This window comes from Dinoponera quadriceps, unplaced genomic scaffold, assembly GCF_001313825.1.
Source record: "Dinoponera quadriceps isolate SergipeBrazil2010 unplaced genomic scaffold, ASM131382v1 scaffold3646, whole genome shotgun sequence".
Lineage (NCBI taxonomy): Eukaryota > Metazoa > Arthropoda > Insecta > Hymenoptera > Formicidae > Dinoponera > Dinoponera quadriceps.
The window spans coordinates 17,607-43,455 of NW_014557645.1; the positions used below are offsets into that span (position 1 = coordinate 17,607).

The 25,849-nt window shown below is 43.1% G+C and overlaps 7 protein-coding genes across 7 annotated transcripts; all 7 read right to left on the minus strand.

The window, feature by feature from the left end:
- Positions 1-375: 375 nt before the first annotated feature.
- LOC106749363 (odorant receptor 4-like) lies at positions 376-2,114 on the minus strand. Its single transcript, XM_014628734.1, has 5 exons — positions 1,441-2,114; positions 1,072-1,171; positions 804-914; positions 503-666; positions 376-394 (listed from the first exon to the last, which is right to left on the minus strand). The coding sequence occupies exons 1-5, from the start codon at positions 2,112-2,114 to the stop codon at positions 376-378; spliced, it is 1,068 nt and encodes a 355-aa protein (XP_014484220.1).
- Positions 2,115-3,438: 1,324 nt separating this feature from the next.
- Positions 3,439-5,395, minus strand: LOC106749353 (odorant receptor 82a-like). The gene is made up of 5 exons (XM_014628724.1): positions 4,599-5,395; positions 4,271-4,384; positions 4,071-4,164; positions 3,655-3,810; positions 3,439-3,492 (listed from the first exon to the last, which is right to left on the minus strand). Exons 1-5 carry the CDS (start codon positions 5,393-5,395, stop codon positions 3,439-3,441), a joined length of 1,215 nt encoding a protein of 404 aa, XP_014484210.1.
- A 1,932-nt stretch (positions 5,396-7,327) lies between these two features.
- On the minus strand, positions 7,328-9,205 carry LOC106749354 (odorant receptor 13a-like). Its single transcript, XM_014628725.1, has 5 exons — positions 8,412-9,205; positions 8,031-8,136; positions 7,828-7,938; positions 7,583-7,738; positions 7,328-7,381 (listed from the first exon to the last, which is right to left on the minus strand). Exons 1-5 carry the CDS (start codon positions 9,203-9,205, stop codon positions 7,328-7,330), a joined length of 1,221 nt encoding a protein of 406 aa, XP_014484211.1.
- Positions 9,206-10,084: 879 nt separating this feature from the next.
- LOC106749356 lies at positions 10,085-11,846 on the minus strand. Its single transcript, XM_014628726.1, has 4 exons — positions 11,032-11,846; positions 10,661-10,760; positions 10,388-10,498; positions 10,085-10,294 (listed from the first exon to the last, which is right to left on the minus strand). The coding sequence occupies exons 1-4, from the start codon at positions 11,844-11,846 to the stop codon at positions 10,085-10,087; spliced, it is 1,236 nt and encodes a 411-aa protein (XP_014484212.1).
- Positions 11,847-12,484: 638 nt separating this feature from the next.
- Positions 12,485-13,756, minus strand: LOC106749357 (odorant receptor 13a-like). Its single transcript, XM_014628727.1, has 5 exons — positions 13,506-13,756; positions 13,228-13,327; positions 12,976-13,086; positions 12,614-12,769; positions 12,485-12,538 (listed from the first exon to the last, which is right to left on the minus strand). The coding sequence occupies exons 1-5, from the start codon at positions 13,754-13,756 to the stop codon at positions 12,485-12,487; spliced, it is 672 nt and encodes a 223-aa protein (XP_014484213.1).
- A 2,655-nt stretch (positions 13,757-16,411) lies between these two features.
- On the minus strand, positions 16,412-20,811 carry LOC106749358. The gene is made up of 10 exons (XM_014628728.1): positions 20,561-20,811; positions 20,209-20,308; positions 19,661-19,771; positions 19,376-19,531; positions 19,068-19,119; positions 17,404-18,334; positions 17,148-17,250; positions 16,900-17,010; positions 16,543-16,698; positions 16,412-16,465 (listed from the first exon to the last, which is right to left on the minus strand). The coding sequence occupies exons 1-10, from the start codon at positions 20,809-20,811 to the stop codon at positions 16,412-16,414; spliced, it is 2,025 nt and encodes a 674-aa protein (XP_014484214.1).
- A 3,356-nt stretch (positions 20,812-24,167) lies between these two features.
- On the minus strand, positions 24,168-24,962 carry LOC106749359. The gene has a single exon (XM_014628730.1). It carries the CDS (start codon positions 24,960-24,962, stop codon positions 24,168-24,170), a length of 795 nt encoding a protein of 264 aa, XP_014484216.1.
- Positions 24,963-25,849: the final 887 nt, after the last annotated feature.

Sequence of the window (25,849 nt, forward strand, 5' to 3'; positions counted from 1 at the left end):
TGACGCGTGGTTTTCTATTTAATTTATTCTAATGATCATGCGATAATTTATAACTCACAGAGCGACAGTGCGAAGAATGTTTAAATACGCAAGGGATGTTTTAATTACCTGAAATGAATAACACTTTAATATTGCTTGGGAAACTACTTGGAAAATTATAGTATTGCCAATTTCTTTTTCCTGCTTTCTTTTTTTCTTTCTTTCAGAAAATCGTACAAAGCTTATGCACCGACGACTCTCCTAAGATATTCAGCAATCATGTATGCAACGGTATACCTGTTGCATTTTGTCTTGTTACATATAGTAATGTCTACTTTGCAATAGATATGTAAATAGTAGTAAAGATAATAATGAAAAGTTAATAAATATAATTAATTAATTAATTGATATAAATTTGTGCACATTAATATGCTATATTAATATTGAGCTTGATATTATTTATTAGACTGTGTTTTGATAATTCGTAAAAAAAAGGAAGGTATATGTGGCATCATAAATTTCGAGACTTACGTCTCCGAACGTCACTAAGGATAATTCAATTAGTTTTCCAGCAGTCATCTTAATTACAACGCTGGATCTTGAAATGATCAAAACCAGACTAAGGGCAGTCTTCTGAGGTAAACGGTACCATTCGGTTAGATAGGCCGTTTCGCCGACTTTCTTACACTGTACCATTCATTTATACAAGAAATTGCGGTAAAAAGCTCCAGATTAGAGAACCATCGGTGACACATAATAAATTCGGTAGACATTCTTGCTAATGGCATTGCAGATGCGGGACTTTTATGCATATCGTCTTTTACCTGTTCGCTGAGAAGTTCACCGATGTAACAAATTATGAAAATGTTGAATGTCATTGACACGAATAGAATACCGTATGTCATCAAGTTCTTGGTATCTTCCGTGTTCCATTCCTGAAAAATCGGAATGCATCAAAAGACCGTTTATCATCGATATTCATCGGAATTTGGATCGGAATCAACTTTTTCTTCCTCCCACAGAATAATGTACATAATTAATTGATACAATAATAAATCTGAGAAATAGAGAGAGAGATATTTCCCGCCCTACCGTGATGGAATAATATCCGAGCATACACATGTTCAACGTGCAGCCGACCAGTTGAACAAGACACACCTGATACATGACTTGTTCGATGTACGACACAAAACTGCAAATAATAATATCTTCGGTATTACGCATCCCGATCAGAGATCCTCGCCGCTTATCCACGAAGGTAACAAGTTACCCTTCCTACTACTCAATTTAGCTTCCTGATTGGTGTTGCGTTCTTTGTGGATTTGTTCTCGACATTTCGCGAAAAGTTGTATCTCTCCTTTACGAAAACGCCGGGGACAGATCCATGAAGAACGCGGCGTCAACCCCGGAAGTCGAATTACTACACACCGCGGAAGCCCAACTATCGGTATCTTTTGCTACCTTAACACACGTAAATGATGTTGCACGATATTAGCGAGTTTATACTCGACCGATCTGTACCCTTCCTCCCCGTCGTCGTCGCCGACCAGCTCGTTCAGCCAAAGGAACAGCACACTGAATTGTCCGCAGGCGTGCATCGCGAAGACCGCGGCCAGGCTGCACGCGCCGACCGTGATCGAGTTGACTATGAATCCCGACAGGAACTGTATCATCAGCACGATCTGATTCGTCGGGCTGACCGTCGTGTCGAGGAAGTTACTATAAAACGGACACGGCAGTCGGGGTATCGTGACGGTCTGATTGCCGATCACGATGACCAACGACGACATGCCCTTCACCATGCTGTACGAGAACACGCCGCAGTGCATGAAGACCGCGCAGAAGCCGGCGACGAAGCGGCCGAATTTGGCGTTCCTCAGCATCACCTCGCGGTCCTCCGTTCTGCTCACCAGCTGCCAGTCCACCTCCATGTGCTCGATACACCGGCGTATCTCGCTGCCGCGCAGCAACAGCGACAGGTAATTCATCGCGCCCATGAGCCAGTGGCTGACCGGTCCGATGGCCTTCACGCGGATGTCGACGTCTTGGTCCTCGAGGAAGATGTATAGCACGGAAGGTATCACCGTGAAAGCTATCAGTGAGTAACAGGTGAACCGGATACCGTGCGACAGCATCCTTTCCGTGCTGTTCGAGGTAGGCCAGATGCCGATCGGCTTTAGAAACCAGCGGTTCAACTGGAGGCTGTAATCATTGTGCCGCTTGTAGAGACTTCTCTTCGCTGCCGGCTCCCGCAGCGAACGAGTCATGTTCGATCCGCGAAAGCGCGCGATGCACTGACTCCTGACTGGTTCTCGCGACTTCCGCGCGGCGGCAAGCCCAGGGTAGCGCTTGCGCAGACTCTCGTAATCGTGCCGACTCCAGGAGAGAAGCACCTTCCGGCGAACTTTACACTGATCGATAGTCTCCTGCCGCTTGTTGCATTAGCAGTTGCCAACGCTACTAGATTGCAGATAGTACACACATGTCAAGATGCGGAGAGAGGAAGGAAGAGGCAACGTAGTAATTCTAATACAGGCGAGCTTTTGCGAGTTGGTAGTAGGGAGCGGATCCTGTGTCTATAGCTGCGTTCGATTTGGACGCTGCGTCATTCAGGGTGTCTAGGCTGAAGTATGATACTCGTCATGTGCGGTACAGCTCATTAAACTGTAGGAAGGTGTCTTTTAATCGTTTTAATGAATTTTATCTGTACATAAACATTGGTAAACGTTGGTTGGTTTGTTTCAGATATTATGTGTAATCGTGATGTTCGTTATAATAACGTAAAGCCATTGTACTATATAACAATCTGTAACGAATATTGCTTTTGTTTCTGCCAGATGACTTTGTGCCGATAGAGACAATATCCGAATAGAATTCCCATCTTTGTCTGTGTACGTATTATCTAAACCTATATAGACTATGTAGCATGTTAATAAGACAGAGATCTACTTGGACATTGCCTTTGTTTTACAGGTCTGTCTTACACGTCACAACCTTCACCATGCCAGTGCTCATTCCAGTTTGTTACATAGTTAAATACATAAAGCTAAAGTTGGCCCACTAAAATAGCGATGTCCGTCCTTTGAAAGCAAGCGGGTTACTAAGCGCTTCTTTTCTGCGTGAGCAAATATAGCAACACAATGACCTGTTGCACCATCAATTGCAATTATAGGCGGTAACATAGTTCGACAGACGACGGTATGTAAAGTAAAGAGTATTTACATAGGTTTGTAAGTAAGATAGAAGACAAACGAAAGGAATGAGTCACAAGTTACGATTACAAAAATTTATCGTAGAAGCGCACACATGATGTACGATTGTTTACATAATTTTACATATATAGTGCCGTACGATAATTTTCTGTAAACTAGATTTACGTGCAAAATGTTTATTATGCAACAGATATTTTAAGTTTTAACGTTGTATCTTATAATATGTTTTATAAATATCCCACGATATTTATATAGTCAGAGTTCTAAGCATATTCAAGTATGCCACAGATGTTTTAATTACCTAGAAAGTAGGCATAGTTAATTTGAATTTTGATCAGCTGTTACGTATGTAAACACGAATACATATAATCCCGGTTTCTGCACAGCGTATAGCAACGTATAATAAATTAACACTTGTTTTATATTTCTCAGTAAATACATTTGAAATCTTTATAATACTCACATCACCAAAAGTTGGGATCGACATGTGAAATATTTTTCCAGCAGTAATTTTAATAACAATGCTCGACCGCAAAATTATTAATATCAGACCAAGCACAGTTTTACGTGGCAATTTATACCAATTTGTCATGTAAGCTGCCTCACCGACTTTCTTACACTATCGCACAGTTGAATTTTACGATTCAATCGCAGTAAAAAATTTTATGTTAAAATGAGACGGTTCACTGAAATTATATATATTCGTGTACCTTTTAATAAATTTCCCTCATGTTAAACACAAAATTTCAGTGGACCGTTTATAGTATAGTATAGTAGTAAAATTTGTTTACTATGAGAGATTTGATAATAATTTCAATAATTTGTTATAAATTGAAAAATTAGTCAGAATCCCTGAGAACGTAAGCGCGTTTATCTCACCTGCTCCGTAACGAGATCACCGATGTAGCAAAATATGAAAATATTGAACATCATCGACGTTAATACAATGAGATACGTTATTAAAGTGTTCGTACTTTCCTCGTGCCATTCCTAAAATACAGAACGTATATAATCTAATAGTATTTATAATAAAAATAGAAACAAGCAACGTGGATCTTATTACATATTCACCTTTTCACGTTTTTAAGCATACCGTAATGGTGTAATATCCTAGCATACATAAGTTGAACGTACATCCGAGTAACTCCACGAGACACACTTGTCGCATAATTATCTCCATGCGCGAGAGAAACCTGAAATGGACACATTTAACAATAATTACCATTCCAAAATATATCAAGTCAAATTAACGAAACGATGTCAAGAGTAATTGCAACAATTCGCAGTGTTCGATAGCACTCCAAGAAAATTAATTTCAATGGAATCAAATTCAATCATCTATTCATTGGAACCAAACGAATTTCCCGTGCACACACAACACCCTTAATTATTATCGTTAAATTTTACCTCAACGCTCGCAGGTGACGCTGGACGAGGTTCGTCAATTTCCTCTGAACGACGTGGCACTCCTCTTTCTTGCTGTCTAGTTCTTCGAGCCGCGACATCACTACACTGAGCTGGCCGCAGGCGTGCATCGCAAACACCGCTGCTAAACCACACGCGCCGACAGTCGTGTTGTTCACCACAATGGCCGACAGGCACTGCAGCGCGAGCACGACCTCGTACACCGGACTGAACCTGGTATCCACGATCTTGTTGAAAGACGGGCATGGTAAGCGGCCTATTGCGACCGTCTCGTTGCCGATTACCACTAGTAACGGCGACGTTCCTCTCGCCACGTTGTACGAGAAAATACCACCCTGCATGATAAGCGCGCAGAGAACCGCGATGGTTCGTCCTACCCTGGCGTTCCTCAGCATCACTCGCTGATCGCACTCCTTCTTGGCCATTTGCCAGTCCGTCTCCATGTGGTCGATGGATCTGCCTATCTGTTTCTTCTGATACAACAGCGAGCAGTAATTGATGCTACCCATGAGCCAGTGACTCGTGGGCCCTACTGCCTTCAACTTCAGGCGGACGTCTTTCTCCTCGAAGAGTATGTACAGTATGGAGGGTACCACGGTGAGAGCTATCAAAGTGTGACATATTAATCTCAGAATCTTGAATATTATTCTCTCGGTAACCGAGCTCGTGGGTAATTCCGGCCAGGCGCCTATCGGCATTAAAAACCAGCGGTTAAATTGAAGACTGTAATTGTTATTTCGTCTGGAAACGTCCACCATGGCCTTACCGGGCGAACGCATCGTGCTCGGGTTCACCGGAAGCGCGTCAGGTACTGGTCTCGACTACTGACTGCGAGTCTCAACGGCAGCCAGTTAGTCACGAGCAGCGCTTGCGCGGCCGCATGGTTTATTCCTGACAGGCGAAAAGACATTGCTCCGCCGGCTGGCTGAGACGATGCATGATCGATACTTATAGTACGCGCAACTTGTTGCATCGTGCCTCAATGTATATTCACGGTGTACGAAGTAATAGAGATAGAAACGACTGAACAAGTCAGTTGTACATTGTGCTGTATGGAAACACGATGAATTGTTCATTCGTTAATATGGCCTTCTATACCAGAAGATAAGTATTCTCATAACTGCACCAGTAAGTAGCGAATAGTTATTAATAGAAAATAGTTATTAATAGAAAAAGTACGGAAATACATTTTATTTTATCACGTGAACGGTGATTTACATCGTCTCCTCCCTCGCAACAATTTTATATCTTCGCTCGGAAATTTTTCAATTAATTTAAAAATCTATGTTTAAAAATTGTTAATTAATAACAAATATATCACACGATGTTTCGTATTTCATTAGAAGATTCGATCGTATTGTAAGAGAAGTAAGGTCTGAGTGCAATGAGAAATTGAATCATGTGCGTTGCGAATAATTTATTTTCGTAATATTACTACTTACGTCACCAAAACTGCTCAGAGTCAATTCGATGAGATTTCCGGCGGTAAATTTGATCGACGAATTGGACATTGCGATTAGCAATGCGATAGCTAGGGCCCTTTTTCCTAGTAAACAATGCCAATCGATCATGTAGTATATCTCACTGACTTTCCTTTTCACTATTAAATATACAAGAATCGCTTTACTGATTTATTTTATGTCAAACGCAGAATCATATTCATAACGATAAGAATTATATCATACACGAAGACTGTCTTGAAAATTATTATAAAATCATCGATTGTTCGATCAATCATGAAAATATACGAAAGAAATATGTGCTTTGACAATGACGAATCATACCTGTTTTACGACGAGTTCGCCTATGTAACGAAATATGAAAATATTGAAGGTGAATGATATGAGCAAAATAATATACGTCACGTAATTTGCGAGATCGCCGGTTTCCCATTCCAGTAGAAACCATTCCACTCCTGAAGAAACTCCCCACGTGTTGAACACAGCAGAAGATTTCGCTGACGAGACTTTGGCGCGTGTCGGCCGAGCTCAGCCAGGCACCGAATCCTCCTGGATAGGCAGAAGCTTTCACGAGAATTGGCCTCAGTATCCATCGATTCTGAACTGGATGCTCAGCTGCAGGTCTTTCTCGTGATCGTACACGACGGGCTGCGACTTCTCTATCGATGGTGCCTGCATTATCGTGACGGAAGCTAGATAGCGACTGAAAGAATCGCTCGAATATGGAAAGCCGGTATCGCGAGCTTGCGTGCTTGGTTGCCCTGCTAGCGAAGAAGAACAATCGGACGACCGGTCATGTCAGGAAACGAAGGGTGCATTTTATAGTCATATTGCTTCTTCCGCAAGAGGGTTCGACTCTTCCTCACGTGGTATGTCAGTCGGTTACTGTTTATTGCACTGTTGAATTATGCGTGTAAAACTTGGCCTCCTGGTATTTTCCGCGAACGATCGCAGAAAATCACAGGAGTTTTCTGCTCGTGAAGCAATGTAAAATGCCGTGTGAACGTTCGTATATATATTTAATTACGCGTATATATATATTTAATTATGGAGTATGAAGAATAAAAGTTTTATGATTTCCTTTTAAAATAAATTTTTTGTGAACCTGAAATATTTTCCTTTACATATTCGTTGCTGTATGTATACATTTACATATAAATCGTATTTACATGTAAAATATTTATTATACGAAAAATAATAGATTAGATAAGCTCTATTGAAAATATCATAGCATAATTATGTTTGTTATATTTACATGGTCAAAGCTCGAAGCATATTCAAATATGTGACAGATGTTTTAATCACCTAAAACATTTGACAAGAGTGATTAATTCGGATTTTGATAGGCTATCACGTGCACGTAATGCTCGATGAAAATTGTTGTCATGTATTATTCATAAGCTCATAAATTTGGATATCAGTAATTAAAGGATACGCAATGAATAAATATATAGAATTTATTCATAGTAATTAGTGTAACGTATTAAAAAATTTCAAAATACTTACAACGCCGAAAGTCGCGATTGACATGTGAAATATTTTCCCAGCGGTGATTTTGATAACGATACTTGATCGCAAAATTATTAGAATTAAGTCGAGAGCGGTTTTATGCGGCAATGCATACCAGTTTATCATGTAAGCTGCCTCGCCGACTTTTTTACACTGTCGCGAGACAAAATCCATGAGACAAAAATAATATTTTAACTATAAGTTGGTTAATAAAAGAATCGACGAGAGGTAAACACGACTACCTGATCTGTTACGAGTTCGCCGATGAAACAGAATATGAAAATATTGAACATCATTCCTGTGAGGATCATGATATACGTTATTATAGTATTTGTACTTTCTTCACGCCACTCCTAGAAGGTATGCAACTTGATAGCATTCGGAGTAAAAATAAACTGGAGCAACGTGAATTTTTCATTACATATTCACCTTTTCAAGTTTTTAAGCGTACCGTAATGGTGTAATATCCTAGCATGCACAAGTTGAATGTACATCCGACTAATTCCACGAAACATATCTGACGCATAATCGTCTCCATACGCGAGAGAAACCTAGTAATCGAGACAATTAGAAATAACTGTAACATTCGTGATTCAACTCTTTACAGTTTACGTTTAAAAATATCAAATTCCCGAAGAAACATAAAGAAAATTTGGCCAATATCTTTCTAATAATCTTTTAGCATTTACCATAATTAGAAAGATATTATAAGAGATACATTTAAAAAAGTGTCATTTAAAAGACCAAATTGCCAACGTGAGACTGCATATTCCATTGACAATGATAAAAATGATCTGTACGTAATCACTCGCAAGACCCTTCTTACCTCAACGCTCGCAGATGCCGCTCGATGATGTACCCCAATTTTAGCTGAAGGACGTCTCGTTTCTCGTCGGTGAGCTCTCCGAGCCGCAACATCACCACGTTGAGTTGGCCGCAGGCGTGCATCGCGAACACCGTGGCTAAACCACACGCGCCGACCGTCGTGTTGTTCACCACAACGATTGAAAGACACTGCAGCGCGAGCATCACCTCATATACCGGACTGAACCTGGTGTCCACGATCTTATTGTACGACGGACAAGGTAAGCGGCCTATCGACATGGTCTCGTTGCCGATCACCATGCTTATCGGCGACAATCCTCTAGCTAGATTGTAACAGAACACACCACCCTGCATGATGAGCGCACAAGTGCCTGCTATGATTCTTCCTATCCGGGCGTTCTTCAGCATCACTTCCCTGTCGTGCTCTCTCTTCGCCATTCGCCAGTCCGCATCCATGTGTTCAATGGATCTGCGTATACGTTTCTTTTGATGCAAGAGCGAGCAGTAATTGATACCACCCATGAGACAATGACTCGTCGGCCCTATAGCCTTCAATTTAAGGCGGAAGTCCTTCTCCTCGAAAAATATGTACAGTATAGCGGGCACCACGGTGAAAGCTATTAAAAAGTGACACGTGAGTATCAGGACCTTCCCTAGGATGTTTCTGGCCGACGAATTCGTCGGCAGTTCCGGCCAAGCGCCTATCGACTTCAGGATCCAACGATTCAGCTGAAGACTGTAGTCGTTATCTCGTTTGTAGAGATCGAGGGTGGACTCGTGAGGAGTGCGCTTCATGGTTCACCGGCGAGGGACGCGTAAGGGTTACTGATCGCCACTACCCGCCTGCTTCTTCTCCAAGTGGTAGATACGGTGGCGCTTGCGCGGACATGACGAGAAAAGAGAAGAAATTACTGTACCGTCCGGCTGAAACGGAACGTAATCGATATCTATATCTCCCCCAACTTGTTGCATCGAATCGCAGTATACTGTACGGCACACGAGCAATAGAGTTATCTACATCTGAGAATGATTTGATCGGATAATCTCCGATAAGTCAATGATTACTGTGAAATTAGCGGTTGTCATCGCCTCTCATCGGATGAGTTAATACTCTTGGAGTTATCTGTGACAGACGGACAGACGACATTCCTCGTCTTCAAAGAGTTTCTCGTGTGCAATAGAAAATATGAGTTTTCTCAGTTGTTGAAGCTACACGTGTGTGTATGGTTATTGGTGAATAAAATATGAAATAACGATAATGAAATTGTGGAGAAGGTAAGGAATATGCTAATTGATATAACGAGAATCAGCTGCATCACTACACTGATTATTAGTAAGTCAAATAGATTTACATTTAATCTGTTTTCGGCAACTTTCGAGTTCGGCGCATAAATATTTTAGTTTTTGTTACATCGCTACCGTTCTGAGCATATTTAAATACGCAAACGACGTTTTCATCACCTGAAATAATCACGATTGACAGATTTAATGGTTTTATGTTAATGGTTTTGCGAATTTTGCTGCAACAAGGTTTCTAAAACTCTAAACGTGTATTAGTACCTGGAAATTACAAGCAACATAATTGTTTCGACGGTAATTAGAGTGTTTATTGATAGTTCGGGATAGCGAAATTTCGAGCAGAAGTTATGGAAGACTGCAGACACGAGCTCGTCATTACACAAATTTGGTTACAGAACCGTTAATATGTGTGTTATCGAACAGACTTACATCTCCAAAAGTTGCGATAGATAGTTGAATCATTTTTCCGGCTGTTATCTTTATAACGGCGTTCGATCTCGAGATTATTAGGATCAGATCGATCGCAATTTTATGATGCAATTGATACCAATCTGTCATGTATGCCATATCGCCTATTTTTTGACACTGTACAAAGGCTGATTTGATCAATATATTTCTGTAGTGATAATTTTACTTCAGAATGTTACAAGCAGAGAGAAACTGATACGATGCGACTACCTGGTCCGTAAGAATCTCAGCAATGTAGCAAAATATAAAAATGTTGCATGACATGGCAATAAATATAGTGAAGTACGTGAGTAAATTTTTCGTGTCGTGCAGTTCCCATTCCTGTAAGTATATGTGGAAATAAAATACATCAGAAAAGAGGACGCGTCAGAAAACTACCCACGTATATATAATACGACTTCAATATCACTTTCGTGTAATGTCTCAAACTCGCGAAATGTGCATTTTGCACCTGTTGCTTCTCGATGCGAAATTTTAGCATACCGTAATCGTGTAATATCCGAGCATGCACATGTCTGTCGTGCACCCCAACAGCTCGACGAGACAGATCTGATGCATAATCGTTTCTATTTCCGACACGAAGCTGAAATGAAAACGCGATGAAACCATTTTACGAGACACAGCCAACGTGAAACCCTTTCTCGTAACTGCGATAATATCTTTGAACTTTAACTTTCCTTGAAAGACAGCTCGATTTATGATCACGATTGTTGAGAAGAAATGATGTTACAAAAATGAGAGCTCTTTTGTACAATGAAGCTCAGAATCGGCTGTTTAAATACTTCTCCGTATACATTCTTACTGATAGCAAAGTCAAATCACACTCCAAAATAGTTGACATGCAGCTGTACTACCTCAGCGTACGTAGATGATGTTCCACGATGCCAGCCAGCTTCCGGCGCGAGGTCTCATGCCCATCCTTCGTCGACGACGCGTCGACGAGTTCGTCCAGTCTCACCATCAGGATGTTCAGCTGGCCGCAGGCGTGCATGGCGAAGACCGCGGCGAGACTGCATGCGCCCACCGTGATGGTGTTCACTATGAAAGTCGAGAACAGTTGTAGAACAAGTACGATCTCGTTCGTCGGACTGTATCTTGCGTCCACCAGCTCTGTGTAGAACGGACACGGCAGTTGGTGCATCGTGATAGTGACATTGTCGATCTGCACGACCACCGGCGTGAGACTAGTGATGATACTGTAGGAACAGACGCCGCCCTGCATGAAGATCGCGCAGAAGCCGGAGACGAATCGTCCGAACTTGGCGTTCCTCAGCATCACCTCCCGATCGTGCACACCCTTCACCTGCCGCCAATCGGCGCGCATGTGGTCCACGCACTTGCGTATCTCGTAACTACGCAGCAGTAGAGAGCAGTAGTTCAGGCCGCCCATCAACCAGTGTATCATCGGGCCGAAGGCCTTCAGTTTTAGGTGCACGTCCGGCTCGAACACGATGTAAAGCGCGCACGGCACTACCGTGAAGGCGATCAGAGAGTGGCAGACGAACTGAATGCCGCAGAACAGCAGTCTTTCCGCGATGCTGACCGGCCGGTCGTCATCGGGCCAGGCACCGATCGGCTTCAGGAACCAGCGGTTCAGCTGGATGCTGTACTCGCTGTCCCGCTGGTGCGCGGCGTTGTGCGTGGGAGACACGCGGAAGGAGTGTGACATGATCGTGACTCGAAGGTCCACCGGCTATTGAACGGCAATGTCACGACGGAGGACAGCAGGTCGCTTTCTTCGGCGCTTGCGCGTTTCTCTAATCTTTCCTTCGAGAATAACGACGCTCCCTCCGCGAGGAAGAAGCCTCGGCGTTTCCATCGGATGAAGGGTCACTAACGATCGATACGTGCGAGACAATGTATGTGCGTAAGGGAATACATTGAGGAATAACCTATGCTCGTATGCTCTATGCTGTTGCTTGGACGAGAAGAGGAAGCAAATCCAGAAATCGATATCCGGAAAGTTGACACTTTATTTCGCTAAGAAGTTACCCGTATCTGTGAATTCATGTTATATTTAATTCTGTCATCGAGTGATGAAGCGTGTAGAACTTGAGGAGGCTTTGTTGAAGACAACAGGACAAGTGTGCGTCGGATTCCTTAAGTATTATGTTCCTTAAGTAATTACATGTTATATATAAATACGCAAGTTTTCAATTTACTGTACGTATCTCTACTTTCTATATACTGTATTCTTCCATTTCGCCCCTTTTCACTCAATACATGAGGTCGGATAATTAATTAGCATTTATCCCGAAATTATCGATGTATCGATCTATAATGTAATTCTCACGTTGCGGGGAAATTTTACAAAGTTAATGTACGTAACATGTTCAAGTAGGCTACAGATGTCTTAACCACCTGTCGAATGGAAGAACCTCACGTAAGTCGTCCGATTGTTAACCGAAAACTTAATAATGCCACTGAGCTACTCACGTCACCGAAGGTACCGATGGATAACTCGAAGAAATTTGCGGCAGTGAGTTTGATGGACGAATTGGACATAGCTATCAGCAGCACGAGGCCGAGACCCTTTCTTCCTGGTAATCGATACCAATCGATCATATACGACATCTCGCCGATCTTTCTGCACTGTTTAACAGAGTGTTTTTTTTTTCTCATTTCTATTAAGTTAAACACAATAATTACGACGGTAAGAGCTGCTTTGCAGCGTGAAGGTACATTCTAAGTTTGGAAACAATTTTTCCATTACTCTAAGATATAAACATGGATTGATTTATTGCTCAGCAGATGTACATCAGAGGTGCAGGGAAGTGTTTTGACGGTGAACACTGTACCTGTTCGGCAATAAGCTCGCCGAGGTAACAAAGTACGAAGATATTGAATGTGATAGATACGAGCAGAATAACGAACGTTACGTAGGAGGTTGTCTCTTTACTAGCCCATTCCTGCAACGTAAAGGTCTTTACATTTCGAGTATACGTTGAACGTGCGTCGTCATAGATCATGCATACGTCAGTGTTCGACGCTACTTGAAACAAAACGATGCGCTATGCGGCACGAATATTTTTTACGTACGATATGCATACCGTCATACTAGAATATCCGAGAAAACACAAGTCTAACGTACTTCCTACAACTTCTGTGACGGATATTTCACGCAGTATCCTGTCCGTCAGCGATATGAAACTGGAAGACAAGTGTCACATTGTACCACTCGGAAGGTATTCGCGAAACATATGAATTTCATTGAAACACGCCATCGCAAGCACAATCGACGCTTAATTACAATGATGATAATAATAGCAATAAACACAGCAAGAACAAGAGTAACCGATGCGGAAATACTTGCGGAGGAAGGGCTCACTTCAAGATCCGAACGTGCTGCTGCACGATCATCGCCAGTCTGTCGTCCACGTTGCCGCGGGAATTCTCGCGTCCATCAATCAGATGCTCGATCGATCGTATCAGAAGCTCCAAACGGCCGTAAGCGTGCATCGCGAACACCACCGCCAGGCTGCAAGCACCGGTCGTCATGGAGTGCGCGACGAAGCCCGACACGCATTGCAGCCAGAAGAAGATCTCGTTGACGGGGCTGTAACGCACGTCGATGATCATTCTGGCGACCGGCCACATAAGCGGCTGATACGTCAGGTTCCCGTCGGGTTCCGTGATCTTGCCTTTGCTGAACGGCACGGCGATGTAATAGAACGCGGCGCTGCCGTACATGAAGAAGGCGCAGGCCGCCACGAGGCGCCGGCCGAACTTGGCGCTTTTAATCATGATGCTCCGGTCGTCGTAATACCGCGTATTCATCCAGTCGTTCTCGATGTACTCGATACCCTTGCGTATGTCGCCCTCGCGGAAGATTATCGAGGAGTATTTGACGATGTCTTTTAGACAGAAGCTCACCGCTCCGCAGATCTCTACCGTATGCTGCAGGTCCTCGGCGTCGAGCACAATGAACATGACGCACGGGATGACGAGGAAGCATACCAGACTGACGCAGATTATGTTCAGCAGCAAGTATATCGATCTATTTGCCCTCGAGAGCCCGGGTGATCGCGGCCAGGCGCCGAGCGGCTTCAGTATCCAATGATTCAGCTGGAAGCTCAGCTGCACGTCCTTCTTGTAATCGCGGTCGACCGCGACGGTACTAGACTGCCAGGACATAGCGCTTCCTCGCATCTTCGAAGCGCGCGAAAGCTCGCCAGCTACTGAGGGGGTTGCACGATAGCTGTCGAACGCGGGAAGCCGAACGTCGCGACTGCGCAGTGACTGATCTCTTTACAGTCACCATTACGCGCGATAACTTTTGTTCTGAGAAAGAAGCGATCAAACGATCGGCAGGATATGAAGGGGGAACTTTGCAGACCCAGCGACTTCCGTAAGGGGGGCTCGACGCTTCCTTATATGTCGTACCTGGTGCGTTATTTTCTGCTCAAGAAGGTGATTTTTTAGTTTATGGCGGAAGGTGGTCCTTTTCAACATTTCATTTAATTGTTTCGTTTCTAATTTTTTGATACTTCTGGCTATTGTATTCTTTAAATATCACCCCTGATGTGTTGTGACCCGGACCCCGCCGGTCGGTGGACGTTCGTCCCTACCCCGGCCGGTGGGGTGTCGCTGGTCGACCGTGTTCGGTTGGCCCTGGCGTAGCTCTCCGGATGCCCAGGCGTTCTTGAATGTGTGTGGGTGTAGGTATATGAGCGAGTGAGCGAGTGAGTGAGCGAATGTCTAATAAAAGCTGTTTATTAAATTATCCCACGTTGTTGGATACAAGATAATCTTATCGACGGGCCGTGCTTTAATCTCGGTGTTTCACACCAGTAATATTCGGATGACAATATTGGCGACGGAATCCCGTGTTTACGTGGTGACGTCGGCTTGGTTGTTGTTATTTCCCGGAATCTATCGGGAGCAGTCGTGACGCTCGGCCCGTGGAGCTCGCGGTGTTAGCGGTGAGCGGTCGCGGTATTATGATTCCGGCGCGGTGTGTTGATGGTTCGCGGTGTTTAAATTCGACGGTTTCGCATCGAAGTGCAAGGCGGCGGAATGCACCTGCTAGACTCGGCGTCACGGTACGCGGTGGTTGCAGCACGTGGAGTGCTCGCGTCGGTCGACTCCCGGAGCGGAGGGCGCGCGGTATCGTGCCTCCTTATAGGAACGGTGGAGTCGGCCGGGCGAGCCTGGCCGACGTGTAGTAGGCGGCGGTAGTTTCTCGGTTGCGCGGCGGTCGTTGGTACCTCCGGTGAGGTGCGGCGGAGAGACACGCGTCGTCTCTAGATTCGCGACGCGGTACGCGGAACGATACTCCGGGGCGTTCGCATGCCCCGGAGGCGCAAGACCCGGTGACCAGAGTGGAGTGGCCGAGGTCGAGAACACTCGACAGAGGCGGCGAACACACCGTCCTTACTCGTGCCGATCCCTAAGTCCGTCACGGGCAAGAGGGCCGGAAGCTCCCGGTGGAGACGGCGAACACACCGTCCCGAGATGGAAGTTGAGGAGTCCGGTGCCCGCGACTTCCACGGGAGAGACAGCGTACGCACTACCTTAGACTTTCCGGATGGAAGGATGTCGAGTCGGCTGCGAACTCACAGCAGTGACGGCGTACACACCGTCGCTGTCTCTCGACCTGGGGATCGGGATCCGGAGCAGCTTCGATCTTACGATCCGGCTGACTCCGGTGGAATCAGGTCCCGATACTGCGGCGAAGCGGTCTTTTATACCGCTTCCGAGATGGTTTTTCCGACACGCGCGCGTTTGACAACAACAATTGTTGTTGTCAAGGCGTACACGTGTCGGACGTGTGCGCCGCGCGTGGATTTGTTTATTGGCGCGAAGCGCCGTTCTGCGGCCGACGGATGGTCGGTCGGCCGCGGTGTTTGCCGGGGGGAATGCATCGTCGCAGTGTTATATGTTTACACCAAGTTTCAATAAGATATTCTAAAGCCTGTGTGACATTTACATTTCCCTGAAAGCTTCAACACCCGCTATTTCGGAAACTAAGCTGTTTAGGACACATGTTTATATAAATCTTTTTACTTGAAATAATCCAAAGAATCGCTCCCTTAAATATAGCTGGGTACTTAAAAAACACTCTGTATATAAATAGAAAGATTTCTATTTATTATACTTCACTCTTTCCTCTCCTATTATATTCAGTTATTTCTTTTCCTTTCACTTGACATGAAGAAAGTTAATTAATTAACATTTATTCCCGAACAATTAGTATAATGATTTATAATATAATTCGCATATTACGGAGAAATTTTATGAAGTTAATGTGCGTAACATGTTCAAGTAGGCCACAGATGTCCTAACCACCTGTCGGTTGGAAGAACCTCACGTAAGTCATCCGGATGTTAACCAAATATTTAACAACGTCATTTTCTGCAACTCACGTCACCGAAAGTACTGAGGGACAACTCGAAGAAATTTCCGGCGGTGAGTTTGGTGGATGAATTCGACATAGCTATCATCAATACGAGGACAAGACCCTTTCTTCCTGGTAGTCGATACCAATCGATCATGTATGACACTTCGCCGATTTTTTTGCACTGTTCATAAGATCTTTTTGGGTTAATTATGTCACGTCAAACACAATAATTACGACGATAAAAGTTTCTTTCGGTGTAAAAGTGCATTCAAAGTTGGGAAGAGTGTTTTAATCACTTTAGAGATATAATCGTAAGTTAATTTATCACACATTTGGTGTATATTAAAAGTGCGGACAAACACTTCGACGATAAGCGTTATACCTGTTCGATAATAAGCTCGCCGATGTAACAAAATATGAAGATATTGAACGTGAAGGATAGGAGCAGAGTAATATACGTTACGTATGCGGCGATCTCTACACTTCCCCATTCCTGCAATATAAATATCCTTACATTTCGCACATACCGTTGCAAACGCGTCATCATGAATCGTGTACATGTCGATCTCCGGCATACTTGAAGCAAAACGGTGCGCTTTGCAGCACGTGCTTTCCATATGAAATGCATACCAATGTGATAGTATAATATCCGAGAAAACACATGTTTAACGTACATCCTACAATTTCCACGACAGATATTTCGCGCAACATCCTGTCCGTTAGCGATATGAAACTGGAAGAGAATTCGATTCGAAGATGCAATTTCATTAAAACAGTGTAATCGCAAGCGCGATTAACTTATTATTACATGATTACAATGATGACAGTAAATACATCGAGGACGAGAAACACCGAAACAGGAATATCTCTCGAAGAAGCGACTCACCGTAAGATCCGAACGTGCTGCTGCACGATCATCGCCAGTCTGTCGTCCACGTTACCGCAGAAATCCTCGCGGCCGTCCACCAAGTGTTCGATCCATCGCATCAGAAGCTCCATACGGCCGTAAGCGTGCATCGCGAACACCGCCGCCAGGCTGCAAGCGCCGGTCGTGATGGAATGCGCGACGAAGCCCGACACGCATTGCAACCAGAAGAAGATGTGACTGACGGGGCTGTGTCGCACGTCGACGATCGCTCTGGCGACCGGCCAGACGAGCGGCCGATACGTTAAATTCCCGTCGGGCTCGGTGATCTTGCCGCTGCTGAACGGCATGGCGAGATAATAGAACGCGGCGCCGCCGTACATGAAGAACGCGCAGATCATTACCAGGCGACGGCCGAACTTCGCGTTCCTGATCATGACGCTCCGGTCACCGTAATGCTGCGTGTTCATCCAGTCGTTCTCGATATACTCGATGCCCCTGCGAATATCCGCCTCGCGATAAATCAGCGAGGAGTACTTGACGATGGCCATCACGCCGAAACTCAACGGCCCGGAAAGCTTCAATTTGTTGTAAGTGTCTTCGACTTCGAGCGCTCCGAATATGACGCACGGAACGAAGAGGAAACCTATCAGACCGGTGCAGATTACGTTCACCAGCATGTGGATGAATCTTTCTATCCACGAGAGTCCAGCTGATCGCGGCCAGACGCCGAGCGGCTTCAGTATCCAACGATTCAGCTGAATGCTCAGCTGCACGTCCTTCTTGTAATCGTGGTCAGCACTCGATCGACGGGACATAGAGCTTCCCCGCATCCTCGAAGCGCGCGAAAGCTCGCCAGCTACTGAGGGGCTTGTGCGAAAGCTACCGAGCAGAAAGCCAAACGTCGCGGCTGCGCCGTGACTTTCTTTACAGTTACCGCTACGTGGTAAATCTTTTGAGAAAGAAGCGATCAAACAATCATTAGGGCATGAAGGGTGAACTTTACAGACGCAACGACTTCCGTAAAGGGGTCCGACGCTTCCTCCTATGTCGTGCGGCCTACGTCCTCTCTGTGTGGTGATACTTTCCACGAGTAATCGGGAGAATCGCATATGGCTCCTCTATTTGCTACGTTACGTAGCGATATCGTGTATAAATGATTTCGTCGCGTGCATACGCGTGTGTGAATATACTTGTAATATTTATACGTGTATGCTGTTCAATTTATACCGCGCAGGTAAAGACTTTCCTTGCTTTCGAGAATCATATTTGAATGCAATACATGAAATGTATTTTTGTACGTATAAATAATATTAATGTTATGTATAAAAAATATACTAACGCTTTTATGTTGCTATATTTTGCTATATTTTGAAACATTAATTATTTATTAATGTACAAGTTCGTGATGACAATAGAAATGATAAATCTGACACATGTATTTAATGGTACCATCCAGTAGGGAGAGCGCTACAAAGTGACAAGTTCTGTTCGGGAAATAGTACCGAGTTACAAATCGAACGGTGCAATAATATTATATACTTTGACTGTTTAATTCGAGGCATGATCATCAATAATTGATGATTAGACATGTTCAAAATTCAGAATTTCCCGTTGTGTTACCGTTGGTTCGTGAAGGACTTACCATCATTCGACGAGTACTACTAATCGAATCATGCTTCCTCAAATCGTAAATGTTCGTAGCATATTCAAATAAGCAATAGCTGATTTAATGACCTGTTTGTGAGGATAATCGTTTTTCTTACTATAATAGATATGCTTTATTCAGCAATATTCGTTGTAGTTACATAATGCGCTAAATTATTTTGTTTTATCACAAGAATGATTTTATAATATCGTTTCCGTAGTCTTAATACTTTGTAATATTTTACTGTTTTTAAGACGTACGTATATGAAAATTATATTTTTGTGCAAGAAAATATTAATGTCAGGGTGTGAGATTATAATTATGATATATTGGTATAATACTCACGTCTCCGAAGCTGCTAATGGACAAATCGATTATATTTCCAGCGGTGAGTCTGGTAGAAGCGTTGGACATACAAATGATTAAAATGATAGCAAGGCTCTTTTTTGCCGGCAGTCGATACCAATCGATCATGTACGAGCTCTCGCGTACTTTCATGGTCTGTTACAAGATTTGTTTCACAATTCTGTTAAAGGTAACTATCGTGAAAATTGTCTTAGATTACTTCACGTCTACTATTTGAAATACACAGGCGTATTATGACGTTACGGAAAGTAATAATGGATGTACCTGTTCCGCTAGAACTTCACCTATGTAACAAAATATAAATATGTTGAATGTAAACGATATAAGTAACATCAAATATGTGAGGCCACTAATAGGTTGATTAAAGTCCCATTCCTACAATAACATAAAATAGATTTTTGCGTGACTCGCAAATAGACGATATGAAATATAATTGCATTAATATCCAGGTATCTGAACACTACTCGAATACTACTTAGGTATTTTCCGTCTACTCGGATATTTCTTTCAAATTATTAGGTCACCCATATACCGTAATTATAAATGTTAATGTTATCGTAGAAAAATAAAAAATAAGGTCAAATATTTTTAGTGCAAAATGAGCTATTGCGAGAATCATTGACAGATGACGCGTGACGTTACTCGAATGTTATCCGCGATTTTTCGCTCCCAGTATCTGAATGTGGAAAATACTAAGTTTATACTCGCAACATTTGCAAATATACGCAAATATTCTTGTTTCTACATACGTCTGTGATACATCATTCACAACAGCACACATGACACGAATTTATCATCAAATTGACATATACCATCATACAATAATATCCAAGGAAACATATGTTCATTGTACATCCCACAACCTCCACCAGAGATATTTCATGCAGTAATTCCTCGGTTTGCGAAATGAAACTAAAATGCGGATAATCATAAGCGAATAATCACATTTCCTTCTTGTAAAGCATCTACTTCACGATGCAATTTTTTCCTATCTAATTAAATTTGCGTAATTATTTAAATCTCTCTTAGTACTAAATATATATATATATATATATATATTATAGAGCATCGGTACAAGAAAGGTACAATATATTTTTAATACGTTCCAATAATTACGCAAATGACACGAGCGCAACGTTTCAGAGCGCCGAAGAGTGAACTTACTTCAAGATGCGTACGTGCAGTTGAATGATATTCGCCAGTCTCTCATCCACGGTGTCATTGATATCCTCTCGACCATCGACCAGGTAATTCATCCAGGACATGAGCACCTGCAGCTGACCGCAAGCGTGCATCGCGAATAGAGCCACCAGGCTACATGCGGACACCGTGATGATGTGGGTGATTATGCCGGACAATAAATGGATGAGAAAAAATATCTCGTTGATGGGACTCCGACGGGTGTCGACAATCATCTTAGGCACCGGGAACACTAGCCGCCGATAGGTCAGATTGGCATCCTCGTCGACGATCTTGGCACGCGTGAGCGGCAGGGCCACATAATAGAATAGAACGCTGCTGTACATGAAGGCACTGCAGATGACCACTAGCCGGCGACCGAAGTTCGCGTTTTCCAGCATGATCCTCCGGTCCTCCGCGCACCTCACGTTCTTCCAGTCGCCCTCGATGTATTCGACGCACCTGCGAATGTCGCCCTCGCGTAAGATCAAAGCGCAGTACTTCATCACCGCCATCATGAAGAAGCTGAGCGCGCTGCCGAGCTTTAGTTGATTGTAAAAGTCCTTGATCTCCAGGACGATGTACATGCTGCAGGGAATCAGGATCAGGGCCAGTATCGTGTAACAGATTAGATTCATTATTCTGCAAAACAATGTCTCGGTCCAGGAGTGATCCACGGACTTGGGCCACGTGCCGATCGGTGTCAGAGTCCACCGAGTCAGCTGCACGTTGACTCGCAGGTCGTCCTTGTAGTTTTCGTTGTAAGGCCCGAGCCCATCGCGGCTGCCAGGGTAACGGGATAGAATTTCCATTATCACAGTACGAGTGATTGATGCGCACTGAAAGTCGCGCGGCGACACGCGCCCGTACTCGCCGCGATGCGCTTGCGCTATCTCAGATTTTCCATGGGAAAAAATAAATGGTCAAAGCGGAACAAACTTGCGAGTAGCGATCGTCCGAGAAGTTTGCGTAATTGCCTGAGAGAGAAGGGTACGCGCAGTTACGAGAGAACCGCCGTTTCCTGCAGGTTACTTTACAATAGCTACCGCGTTGGCAGACGCGAGGGAAACGAAGTAAGGATATATTTAGATCACATTGGTTGAAACAGTGGTTGAAAAATTGCGAAGAGAGAAGAAATTACGCGCAGGTCCGACTGGTCTTTACATTACATGTCTCTTTAGCCGGGAAGATAATGTTCTTTGAAAGTGAACCGTGGAAGTGAGTTAGTAATGCTTTGTGGAAGAGGCTGTGAAAAATACGATTTAAATAATATCTTGGGCACTTGTTGTAATATGTGTAATTAAAAACTCCGAATTATGTTTCTTGCTGATGGAAAAGTATTCATATTTCAGAACACGAATCCGTGAAACGTGAAAACTGAATTGGATTTGCATGGATATTTACAATCTTAAATATAAAAAAACTATATCGTGTATATAGTTATTAATAATTTCCTTACAGCAGCGGTCTGATCGTAACATTCTCGATGACGGCGATGCTCCCCCTGACAATTGGCTGAATGAGGCGATAAGTGCAGGCCATGGTGACCAAAAACAACATGGTAGTGATAAGTATGAGACGTCCCGCTTTAGCCTTGTCCAGCATGATCTTGCGATCGTTCACATCTTTATCGTTTCGCCAATCCTTCCACGGTATCAGATTGAAAGACAGTAAAAAGCAGCATACACAATTGAGGAGCCTCTTCAGCAGCCTTTTCCAGTGCCAAGATCGCTCCAGGACCGGCCACACGCCGATAAATCTCAAGATCAGTCTTTGAACCTGTACGATGTATTTGATGTCGTCCTCGTAGTTATAATTGCCCAGTTCGATCATTGTATCCGATGTGGCGAACGTAATATAAAAGGATTATGCATGGAAACTTGCTCACGAAACGATCGCGCGATCGCAACTGACGGCTGTAAACTTGTCTACTGCATTATGCACGTTACCGCGTCTACATGGGTGGTTCACCCGGCGCGGTTTGATCACGGCGCAATTGAAAGGTTGGTACGCTTGGTTACAAGTGCAATTTTTTGCTGATCGGAAATAACTACAGCATGAGATCGATACGCGCAAAAGAGCATTCGGCGTTTTTACAGCCCGACGAGTTTCCTGACGATGTTTCCCGGCGAGTGGGTCATCTTGTGTCAGGTGATAGGCTCAAAGTTGCAAAAAGCATAGTTACATAAAAACAATAATATGCGAATTGTAAATGAGGTGAATGATGAATTTTGTGGAGTGTTACTACGCACGAAAAGGGTTGCGAAGGTATTGAATTTTTGGCGATAAATCCTCAGTGCTTGTGATATGCAAGGAGGTGGATCGTACACCGGACAACGGAAGCCTCTAAAATTAAACTTGCAATCTGTGTAAATACAAGCGCGTCCAGTGTACATTGCGCTACATGTCATCGTGTAAATAAAGTTTCAGGTAAGTAAAATGTTATATTTTATTTTTGACACTCGAGGAACTCAGTATGTTAAAAGTCTCGTTTAATCATAGATTTTATAACATATTACATAGTAACCGTTCGGAGCAAGTTTAAATATGCCATCGCGGTCCTGATAACCTAAAAGTTAAATATAAATTACATATTTAAAAGATATTAACCGCTGAATATTATTTTAAATAACTGCCAGTTTATTTTAAAACTTTTGTTTGCTATAATTGTGCTTCAGGCAAGATGTACGATTACTGACCTCGCCGAAACTGCTGAAGGAGAGATCAATAAATTTACTCGCCCTGATCTTTGTAGGGCAACTAGCCATGGCGATCACAATGATAAAATAACGAGCTTTTTTACTAGATAAGCAGTACCAATCGACCGTGCAGCAAGTAGTGTTTAATTTGCTCCCCTGTTACGTAAAATGCAACAAGTATGTGTATTATTAAATTGTTAATTATATTAATAATAATAATATTAATTATTAATAAATCTTATTTCTATAATTATTGAAATTTAAAAAATTCTTTTAAACGTATTATTTTTATTATTTTTTAGTTGCTTATATATCTCCGATTATGTTTGATATATAGGCAAACTTATATTGTTTACGCACTCTACCTGACTACTTAAAACTTCCCCAATGTAACATAATATAAAAATGTTAAAGGTAAAGGATACGAGCATTATAGCATACGTCAACGAAGAGATCGCGTCGTTTCCTTCCCACCCCTAAAATGTGTTATTATTGCAATAAAAATATTTAAAACATTCACATTATGAATTTGCGTCGATGCGAATCCATAGTGTGAAGGACTGTTTTTGCGTACCGTTATTACGTAATATCCTAGAAGACACAATATTAAAGTGCATCCAATGATTTCGATAAAACATACTTCTCCTATGACATCTTGTATTTGACGCACAAATCTAGAATGTTTATTACAAATTTATAGATTTCAATATAATCGTTTATTGTGTTAAAAATTACGTTATTATAATAAAATGTCCAATAAATAAAATTTAATAAACAAATAATATTATGGTTAAAAAATATAAAATATTATAACGTTATATGAAGGACACCGTTTTCAAAACTAACGAATAGCAGCTTTTACTGAGAAAAGAGCCCATAATAATTTCAGCTACTCACTTACGTATCCTCACGTGATGTAGAATGATTGTCGCTAATCTCCGAGCAGCGACGTGATCCTTCCACAATTGATCGTCGCTTGCCAAATTCTCCAGCCAACTGATCAGCATTTCCAGTTGTCCGCAGGCGTGCATGGTGAACAACGCGGTAACCCCGCAGACACTGGCAGTAACGATGTATATGACGATACCGGACAGACATTGGACGGAGAACACGATCTCGTAGGCAGGGCTCTGCTGTGGATCGAAGAAAATGTAATAATTTCCCTGCACCAGCGGTCTGATCGTGAGGTTCTCGTTGACGACGATGCTGCCTCTGATTATCGGCTTAATGAGCCGGTGAGTGAAGCCGCTGGTGAACAAGAATAACGTGGCAGTGATAAGTATAAAACGTCCCAATTTAGCCTTGTCCAACATGATCTTGCGATCGTTCACGTCCTTAACGTTTCGCCAATCCTCCTCAACGTGTCTTACACAATCCCTGATACGATCTTCCTGGTGGATAAGCATGCAGTATATAACGTATACCATGGTGTAGAAGCAAAGCGCGCCCAGCATTCTCAGCCTAGCTTTGAAAGTGTCTATGATGACAAACATATGCAGCGCCCACGGTATTAGATTGAAAGACAGTAGGAAGCAGCATACGCAGTTGAGGAGCCTCTTCAGCAGCCTCTTCCCGTGCCAAGATTTCTCCAGGACCGGCCATACCCCGATAAGTCTCAGGATCAGTCTGTGAACCTGAACGGTGTATCTGATGTCTTCCTCGCAGTTATAATTGCGTATTTCGATCATTGTATCCGGTGTGGCGAACGTAGTACAAAATGATCACGCAAGTAGAAACTTACTCACGAAACTGTCGCGCGATTGCAACTGACAGACGAAACGGCTGTAGAACTTGCTAACTACATTACGTATGTTACTGCGTCTGCGTGGGTGGTCCGTCCGGTGCGGTTCTGTCACTGCGCAGTTGAAAGTTCACTCCATCGTGTGATTTTAACGTTTTCTAAATCGAGATTCTAAAAATGACGAAATCGCCCATGAACTTTGCGTTTGGCTCGGTTTTTATTTTTCTGGTTCCGTTATGATTCCCGTTATTTCTGTTAACAGAGTTTTCGCATTTCGAACTTGAGGGTGGCAGGTGGTCGAGCAATAATAGAAGTTCGACTGAACAGATGTATGTGATAACAGGTGTCTCTGGGCTAAAAATATTGTGTTGTGCGGTGCGCTTGCATGCGTAAAACGGCTGCGCGTAATAAACGGACACACGAGAAGGGTTGTAAATTTAACATATCGAATTGTCCGCGATGAGTCCTCAGTACTTGTGGTATATAAGGAGGAGAATCGTGTCTTGGACAACGGAAGCCTGTAAAATTTAAACTTGCGATCTATGTGAATATTAGCGCGTCTGATGTATTTTGCGTTGTATGTCATCGTGTAAATAAAATATCATGTAAGTAAAATGTTGCAAATCATTACTGACATTCGAGGGACGCAGTATATTAAAAGTGTCTCGTTTAATGATTCATTGTATAATATATATAACAATCGCATAAATATGGGAGGGGAGAGAGAGAGAGAGAGAGAGAGAGAGAGTGTGACTGAGTGAGTGTGTGAATAAGTGAGTGTGTGTATGTATGTGTCCACGAATACGTAGTACTTGCTGAATCTCAATAATCTGA